General features: G+C 35.0%; 1 protein-coding gene across 3 annotated transcripts; it reads left to right on the forward strand.

The window, feature by feature from the left end:
* The first annotated feature begins 3,949 nt into the window (after nt 1-3,949).
* On the forward strand, nt 3,950-8,721 carry LOC143917083 (uncharacterized). Of its 3 annotated transcripts, none has more exons than XR_013261027.1 (3): nt 3,950-4,711; nt 4,789-6,047; nt 8,061-8,721. XR_013261027.1 is itself a non-coding variant. In XM_077438479.1 (2 exons), the coding sequence occupies exons 1-2, from the start codon at nt 4,598-4,600 to the stop codon at nt 5,266-5,268; spliced, it is 594 nt and encodes a 197-aa protein (XP_077294605.1). In that variant the 5' UTR covers nt 3,950-4,597; the 3' UTR covers nt 5,269-7,294. The 3 variants fall into 3 exon arrangements, 1 of the variants encoding a protein (XP_077294605.1); XR_013261028.1 differs by lacking the exon at nt 8,061-8,721 and having other exon boundaries at nt 4,211-4,711; nt 4,789-5,379; nt 5,879-7,392; XM_077438479.1 differs by lacking the exon at nt 8,061-8,721 and having other exon boundaries at nt 4,789-7,294.
* The last annotated feature ends 960 nt before the right edge of the window (nt 8,722-9,681 follow it).

Consider the following 9,681-nt stretch of genomic DNA (forward strand, 5'->3'; position numbering starts at 1 on the left):
TCAACATGTATTTTTCACTAAATTTTGAAGTTCTTCGGTCAATTTATCTGACATCTTTTTTATGTTTAGATTTTCTAACAATTTTCTCGTTTAGTTTAGATAACTATTTTCTTGAAAATTCCTAAAATCGTTAACGAGCCCTTGCATTAATAACGATAATCTATAAATATCCTGTTCTTTCTTCTGAAGTGCAATGTTAACCTTATTCAATTTATCAATATTGCAATCACTGCTTTCGATTTTGAACAACATCTCGTATACGAATGTTTTTTCAAGCTTAACATGATGCACGATGATATTTTTCCCATCTATTAGTAGAGGATGAAAAAAAATGGGTTTTTAAGCTTCCAAAAATTTCGTTTTCTAAATTAAGGAATACTGTGAATTTAGAAAATATTATGAATTTAATGATTAATGAGATACTATGGATCTATGAATGCTACGTTTATTTCTTATGTATGTTACTTTTGGGTAACCAATAAAATAATCGCTGCCATGTGCTTTGAAAAAAAAAAGATTTTATTATTTCGAAGCAAGTATATTTTGGTTTCTAAGTGGTATGTCTTGGGTAAAATTCTTAGAAATTGTTCATCCTATGGATCAAATTGTTAGAAAGGTCCTCTTTACTTTATTTTGTCTCAAAAACAAATGTGTAACGTTTATTTTTCCGAAAGTTCGTATATTTTATGTACTTGTCATTAGGTTTATAACTATAGATATGAAATGTCAGTTCAATACGTCGAAAAGTTTCCGAGAAAAAAATAAAAATACCTCGATCTAATAGGGTAAAAGTACTACTTCCGGTTGAGATAAAAATAATTTTATATATACATATACATACTAATAAAATAAAATAATAAAAAGACACACAGAAACACACACTCAGACACTGCGCGCGCACATTAATACGGGAGGAAAAGCCTGTTCCTGTTGTATCCTTCTCGCGCAAATTAAGTGAGTATGTACCGTTTACCATGCACCCTTTTTTTTCGATCTTTGCCTTCCGATCTTTGCGTTTTCTGTAATTTAACATTCTGGCTCGTCATGGAGACCGGTTTGATATGAATAGCAGAACCCATGAAGGCGCGTTTGCGAACCTTGGTCTAGAAACTGTTCATACGTAAGTCTTCTTAAGAAATTTTATTTTACGGAACTCAGTTGAGAACCCTAAAACCCTAAGGATTTGAAAACATCATTTTTGGGGAAAAATCGAAAGCCAAAGATTCTCCCATTTATTTTATCAAAATCAAAGACCATAATGACGATTCGCGAATCTTAGTTTAGAAACCCTGCATACATAAGATTTTGGATAGCTAAAAGGCTAAAAGTAAAAAACTATTTGAAAAAAAAAAAATTGCTGCCCGGTTTAAAAACCCTGCTTAAGAATAAATTTTTGCGGCCTAAGTTAAGACCCCAGTGAGAAAATCATAAAGTCACAAAGAATATCAAATAAATTTATTCGCACTTTATGAAATCATCATGTAGATATGGCCGACAATTTCAATAGAGTAATTATTTTCAAAAACGCATTTAAATCTTATTGGCTACGTCCACACAACCGATATCTACACCCGATATTTTCGAATTTTCCATATACAGTTCCCATATTGCAACTTGTGGTTGCTATTTAGGAACTGGTTATGGAAAGATTCATAAATATCGGTAGTGTGGACCAGTGGCGTAGCGAAGGGGGGGGGGGGGTCCAAGGGGTCTGGACCCCCCCCCCCCCTTGGCGGAGTGCAGTCAGCGGCAAAATATCCCACTCCTGTCGCAATTGATCGTTTGTACCATTATTACTTACCTCCTTTATTGGATAGTTTTCTATCCCAAATCCATGACAGATATTTAGGACGTAAACATATACTTTGTAAATAAATTTCCAATGTTTGCTTCCTGATGGAAAAAGCTCTCAGCCATCAAGTGTTTTAAAAAGTAAGATAAAGACTTCGGGGGAAATTTACAACCAAGATATATTTTGTGGGCCTTGCATTCTAACTGGAGAGTTGGAAATGTGGTGGCAATATATAAGTCCTAGTGAAAATCGACCAAAAAACGCACTAGCTGCAATTACAATTTGCAATCCTTCAATATTTACATACTTCTAAAAATTCTAGCAACACTTCCGGTGACAACAGCCACAAGTGAACGGAGCTTCTCCACACTACGATGACTAAAAACATATTTAAGGAAAATCAACTAAATGGACTTGCTTTATTAGATATTCATAGCGATATAAATTTTAGTGCAGAAAAAATATTAGATAAATACGCGAAGATTGGATCTGTGAATTTCGTACTTTTTTACAGTATTCATTATTTTTATTTTATTTGAATTTTGTTCAAACCATATGTTTATTACGTATTTACTTTATTTTTATATGTTGTGATTTTATATTTATTAAATATAAACTATCTTGTCTTTTTTCCTGTCAAAACCCCTCCCTTGACAAAATCCTGGCTACGCCACTGGTGTGCACGGAGCCATTAGGCTTGGGCATAGTAGTTCGCAACTGAGATCGCTCAGCTTAGTTCGCCGCTCCTAAACGAACTAGTTCGCTCTTCTAGTTCGTCAGCTCCCAGCTCGAATCAGTGAAAGGCAGATCGTTCGCTCGTTTTGGCTCGTAGACAGAATAACACATGACGCAAAAAAGGAAACAAAAATAATCAAATTTTTTATATTTTTTTTAGAAATAATCAACAATTATATTACTTTTAGGTACTGGTTAGTTCTTATAAAAAATATCACTTACACTTATAAAGTTGTTACCTAACAATTAAACATAATGACTTGTTTGAGTGAGATCGTATGTATTATGGAGGATGAACGAATGAGACGACTGGCATGTTAATGCACGTGTTTATTATATGACAGTTGAAGACAGCGTGGGTAGCGGCTCTCCGAACCCAGCCGGGTTGGTCCCCACTCGCAGGAAGGCAACCAAACTCGACCATGTCGTATAAGCGAGCCGCCACATCACTCCCCCCCCAGCATCAGCGATACCAAAATTACAAAGAAACAAATTTTACAAAAGAAAAAAATTATTGTTACACAAAGAGAAAAAATTATTACGTGGGGAGAAAAAAAATTGTTGACGTGGGTCATCCGCTGTGTACATAGGTGTACCGCCCTGAATGGTCGGTAGATTCGAGGGCGGTGACGTCGCGAGCAGGACGGTGGGTGGTCCGATGGTCGCGCCGATGCGATGCGATGCTGCGGCGGCGCCGCTCTTCCGAGGCTGATGTCGGTTGGTGGGGCGGCGGGGGCGGCAGGGGCATCGATGTGGTTGATGATACTCCGAGCTGGACTGTGAGTCGTTGTGGCTCGTGGAGGTGTTGTAGCGCTACCGCCCGTCTCGGCGTGACGACGCTCGTGGGGACGGACGGGGCCTTGATGATGATGATGATGATGGTGCTGGGGTGGTGTATGTCTTGTGGTGCTGGATGACCGTTCTATGTGTAGTGGATCGCGCATGACTCCACATCCAGCTGTCAAGATCGTCGTCTCATTCGCTCCCCCATTTTTTTAAGCACCTGTCATCGACGTTGTGGCTGGACGTCGGTAGGTAGGTAGGTAGGTAGGTAGCCGTGTCTGCTCGTTTATTGTCATGGGCGTGTTGATGACGATGGGGGCGCGGCGGGTAGCTTCCCCGCCTGGCTTGGCGAGGCAGGGATGAGCGGCATGTTGAAATTGATCGAGGCTGCGTGGCTCGATGTCGGGGGTCACCAGTATGGAGGATGAACGAATGAGACGACTGGCATGTTAATGCACGTGTTTATTATATGACAGCTGAAGACAGAGTGGGTAGCGGCTCTCCGAACCCAGCCGGGTTGGTCCCCACTCGCAGGAAGGCAACCAAACTCGACCATGTCGTATAAGCGAGCCGCCACAGTATAAAAAAAAATGAAATAGAAAAAAAATATTACATATTACTATGTAAAAATATCAATTTGGACACTTTATTCGATGAAAATAGCGTTCTACGTTCATTAAGGACTTGAACTTAAAGTATATTACAGAAATTAATTAATTGTTAATAGTAATTGTTATTATACATTAGAAACATAAGTTACCTGATAACAACAGCGTCTTATTATTTTAAAATTTATATAACGTTATGTCAACATCACTATCGCTCATTCGGTCACGAGATAATGAACTGAGTCTTGTGTAGTTCGCGAACGAACTGTCTTGTGTAGTTCGCGAACGAACTGTCTTGTGAAGTTCGCGAACGAACTAGATCATAAGAGATTAAACAAAACGCGCATGTGCAGTGAGCGAGCGGCAGTATTAGTGTATTAGTGTAGTGTGGTGTAGTGCCGTCCCACTCTCGCTCATTCGGACACGAACTAGGAAACTATGGAACGAGGAGTGAGGGACTAGTTCGACTAGTTCACCTGTGGGAGCGCTCTTACGACCTAGTTCGTTCGCGAACTACAAAAGCCTAGTAGCCATTGAAAAATCGTTATTGAAATATTGAGTTGGCGGTGAGCCGAGTTGGTGGGCAATGACTACATGGTACCAAATTTAGACTAAAGATGTCACTAAAAACAAAGCAAGTCGCGAGAAGTGGTTGCTGTCAGAGTTCAACACAGGGACGATGGAGTGCAGGCTTTGTCTCGGACCAGCTCCGGCCGAATCTTCCGTCTCCATCTTCGGCGATCCTCATCCAGAGCGTCTGGAGCAACGCATTCGGACCTGCTGTCAAATTCAGGTCAGTGCTGGTTATAGGTTACAATTATTGTGGTTGACTCTTCTCACCGCTTGATCCTACATTTTTTCCATCTGCAGGTTAAAAGAGACGATGGGTTGCCAGACAGGGTGTGTATTTCGTGTAAGACCACTCTGGATTCGTTGATCAGCTTTCGAAAGGCTTGTTTTCAAAACAACGAATCGTCTCAACTGAGGTTAGACGATTGCTTGAAGATCAAGACTGAAGAAGTTTTATTGGAAGATTCAATATGGGACGATGAGTCTTCACAATCGACAATTCACCGAAAGAATAGTGAAATGTGCGTAAAGCCATTTCCCAGTAAATCTGAACTTATATTACACAAAAGATCACATCCTGGAGAAAAGCTGTTCAAATGTGATATTTGTTTAAAATCATTTTCTCGAAAATATACACTTGTCAGATATTTGAGATCTATTACAGGGGAAAAGCCATACAATTGTGAAATTTGTCTGAAATCATTTTCTGCAAAATTTAGTCTCGATAATCATAAAAAATCGCATGCTGGGATAAAACCACACAAATGTAACATTTGTTAAAAATCATTTACTGAAAAATCTACTCTCCGGAAACATAAAAAATCGCATGCTGGGATAAAACCACACAAATGTGAAATTTGTCTAAAATGATTTACTAAAAAATCTAACCTTGTGTCACATGAAAAATTTCATACTGGGATAAAACCACACAAATGTAACATTTGTTAAAAATCATTTACTGAAAAATCTACTCTCCGGAAACATAAAAAATTGCATACTGGGATAAAACCACATAAATGTGAAATTTGTCTAAAATCGTTTTCTCAAAAATCTAGCCGTGTGTCACATGAAAAATTTCATACTGGGATAAAACCACACAAATGTAACATTTGTTAAAAATCATTACTGAAAATTCTACTCTCCGGAAACATAAAAAATTGCATACTGGGATAAAACCACACAAATGTGAAATTTGTCTAAAATGATTTACTAAAAAATCTAACCTTGTGTCACATGAAAAATTTCATACTGGGATAAAACCACACAAATGTAACATTTGTTAAAAATCATTTACTGAAAAATCTACTCTCCGGAAACATAAAAAATTGCATACTGGGATAAAACCACATAAATGTGAAATTTGTCTAAAATCGTTTTCTCAAAAATCTAGCCGTGTGTCACATGAAAAATTTCATACTGGGATAAAACCACACAAATGTAACATTTGTTAAAAATCATTACTGAAAATTCTACTCTCCGGAAACATAAAAAATTGCATACTGGGATAAAACCACACAAATGTGAAATTTGTCTAAAATCGTTTTCTCAAAAATCAATCCGTGTGTCACATGAGAAATTGCATACTGGGATAAAACCACATAAATGTGAAATTTGTTTAAAATCATTTACTGAAAATTCTACTCTCCAGAGACATAAAAAATTGCATACTGGGATAAAACTACAAAAATGTGAAATTTGTCTAAAATCGTTTTCTCAAAAATCAAGCCGTGTGTCACATGAAAAATTGCATACTGGGATAAAACCACATAAATGTGAAATTTGTCTAAAATCGATTTCTCAAAAATCTAGCCTTGTGTCACATGAAAAATTGCATACTGGGATAAAACCACATAAATGTGAAATTTGTCTAAAATCGTTTTCTCAAAAATCTAGCCGTGTGTCACATGAAAAATTGCATACTGGGATAAAACCACATAAATGTGAAATTTGTTTAAAATCATTTACTGAAAATTCTACTCCCCAGAGACATAAAAAATTGCATACTGGGATAAAACTACAAAAATGTGAAATTTGTCTAAAATCGTTTTCTCAAAAATCAAGCCGTGTGTCACATGAAAAATTGCATACTGGGATAAAACCACATAAATGTGAAATTTGTCTAAAATCGATTTCTCAAAAATCTAGCCTTGTGTCACATGAAAAATTGCATACTGGGATAAAACCACATAAATGTGAAATTTGTCTAAAATCATTTACTGAAAATTCTACTCTCCAGAGACATAAAAAATTGCATACTGGGATAAAACTACAAAAATGTGAAATTTGTCTAAAATCGTTTTCTCAAAAATCAAGCCGTGTGTCACATGAAAAATTGCATACTGGGATAAAACCACACAAATGTGAAATTTGTCTAAAATCGTTTTCTCAAATATCTAGCCGTGTGTCACATGAAAAATTTCATACTGGGATAAAACCACACAAATGTAACATTTGTTAAAAATCATTTACTGAAAATTCTACTCTCCGGAAACATAAAAAATTGCATACTGGGATAAAACCACACAAATGTGAAATTTGTCTAAAATCGATTTCTCAAAAATCTAGCCTTGTGTCACATGAAAAATTGCATACTGGGATAAAACCACATAAATGTGAAATTTGTCTAAAATCGTTTTCTCAAAAATCTAGCCGTGTGTCACATGAAAAATTGCATACTGGGATAAAACCACATAAATGTGAAATTTGTTTAAAATCATTTACTGAAAATTCTACTCCCAGAGACATAAAAAATTGCATACTGGGATAAAACTACAAAAATGTGAAATTTGTCTAAAATCGTTTTCTCAAAAATCAAGCCGTGTGTCACATGAAAAATTGCATACTGGGATAAAACCACATAAATGTGAAATTTGTCTAAAATCGATTTCTCAAAAATCTAGCCTTGTGTCACATGAAAAATTGCATACTGGGATAAAACCACATAAATGTGAAATTTGTCTAAAATCATTTACTGAAAATTCTACTCTCCAGAGACATAAAAAATTGCATACTGGGATAAAACTACAAAAATGTGAAATTTGTCTAAAATCGTTTTCTCAAAAATCAAGCCGTGTGTCACATGAAAAATTGCATACTGGGATAAAACCACACAAATGTGAAATTTGTCTAAAATCGTTTTCTCAAATATCTAGCCGTGTGTCACATGAAAAATTTCATACTGGGATAAAACCACACAAATGTAACATTTGTTAAAAATCATTTACTGAAAATTCTACTCTCCGGAAACATAAAAAATTGCATACTGGGATAAAACCACACAAATGTGAAATTTGTCTAAAATCGTTTTCTCAAAAATCAATCCGTGTGTCACATGAAAAATTGCATACTGGGATAAAACCACATAAATGTGAAATTTGTTTAAAATCATTTACTAAAAATTCTACTCTCCAGAGACATAAAAAATTGCATACTGGGATAAAACTACAAAAATGTGAAATTTGTCTAAAATCGTTTTCTCAAAAATCTAGCCGTGTGTCACATGAAAAATTGCATACTGGAATAAAACCACATAAATGTGAAATTTGTCTAAAATCGTTTTCTCAAAAATCTAGCCGTGTGTCACATGAAAAATTGCATACTGGGATAAAACCACATAAATGTGAAATTTGTTTAAAATCATTTACTGAAAATTCTACTCCCCAGAGACATAAAAAATTGCATACTGGGATAAAACTACAAAAATGTGAAATTTCTCTAAAATCGTTTTCTCAAAAATCAAGCCGTGTGTCACATGAAAAATTGCATACTGGGATAAAACCACATAAATGTGAAATTTGTCTAAAATCGATTTCTCAAAAATCTAGCCTTGTGTCACATGAAAAATTGCAAACTGGGATAAAACCACACAAATGTAACATTTGTTAAAAATCATTTACTGAAAATTCTACTCTCCAGAGACATAAAAAATTGCATACTGGGATAAAACTACAAAAATGTGAAATTTGTCTAAAATCGTTTTCTCAAAAATCAAGCCGTGTGTCACATGAAAAATTGCATACTGGGATAAAACCACACAAATGTGAAATTTGTCTAAAATCGTTTTCTCAAAAATCAATCCGTGTGTCACATGAAAAATTGCATACTGGGATAAAACCACATAAATGTGAAATTTGTTTACAATCATTTACTGAAAATTCTACTCTCCAGAGTCATAAAAAATTGCATACTGGGATAAAACTACAAAAATGTGAAATTTGTCTAAAATCATTTACTAAAAAATCTAACCTTTTGTCACATGAAAAATTGCAAACTGGGATAAAACCACACAAATGTAACATTTGTTTAAAATCATTTACTGAAAATTCTACTCTCCAGAAACATAAAAATTGCATACTGGGATAAAACCACATAAATGTAACATTTGTTTAAAATCATTTACTGAAAATTCTACTCTCCGGAAACATAAAAAATTGCATACTGGGATAAAACCACACAAATGTGAAATTTGTCTAAAATCGTTTTCTCAAAAATCTAGCCGTGTGTCACATGAAAAATTTCATACTGGGATAAAACCACACAAATGTAACATTTGTTAAAAATCATTTACTGAAAATTCTACTCTCCGGAAACATAAAAAATTGCATACTGGGATAAAACCACATAAATGTAACATTTGTTTAAAATCATTTACTGAAAATTCTACTCTCCGGAAACATAAAAAATTGCATACTGGGAAAAAACCACATAAATGTGAAATTTGTTTAAAATCATTTACTGAAAATTCTACTCTCCAGAAACATAAAAATTTGCATACTTGGATAAAACCACATAAATGTGAAATTCGTCTAAAATCATTTTCTCAAAAATCTAGCCTTGTGTCACATGAAAAATTGCATACTGGGATAAAACCACATAAATGTGAAATTTGTCTAAAATCGTTTTCTCAAAATTCTAGCCTTGTGTCACATGAAAAATTGCAAACTGGGATAAAACCACACAAATGTAACATTTGTTAAAAATCATTTACTGAAAATTCTACTCTCCAGAGACATAAAAAATTGCATACTGGGATAAAACTACAAAAATGTGAAATTTGTCTAAAATCGTTTTCTCAAAAATCAAGCCGTGTGTCACATGAAAAATTGCATACTGGGATAAAACCACACAAATGTGAAATTTGTCTAAAATCGTTTTCTCAAAAATCAATCCGTGTGTCACATGAAAAATTGCATA

Source organism: Arctopsyche grandis, chromosome 9 (assembly GCF_051622035.1).
Source record: "Arctopsyche grandis isolate Sample6627 chromosome 9, ASM5162203v2, whole genome shotgun sequence".
NCBI classification, from domain to species: Eukaryota; Metazoa; Arthropoda; class Insecta; order Trichoptera; family Hydropsychidae; genus Arctopsyche; species Arctopsyche grandis.

Bases quoted from the DNA above. Each gene is read 5' to 3' on its own strand.
- LOC143917083 (XM_077438479.1), top strand. From the start codon at position 4,598: ATGGAGTGCAGGCTTTGTCTCGGACCAGCTCCGGCCGAATCTTCCGTC. The intron at 4,712-4,788 runs GTCAGTGCTGGT...TTCCATCTGCAG, and splicing joins GGACCTGCTGTCAAATTCAG to GTTAAAAGAGACGATGGGTT.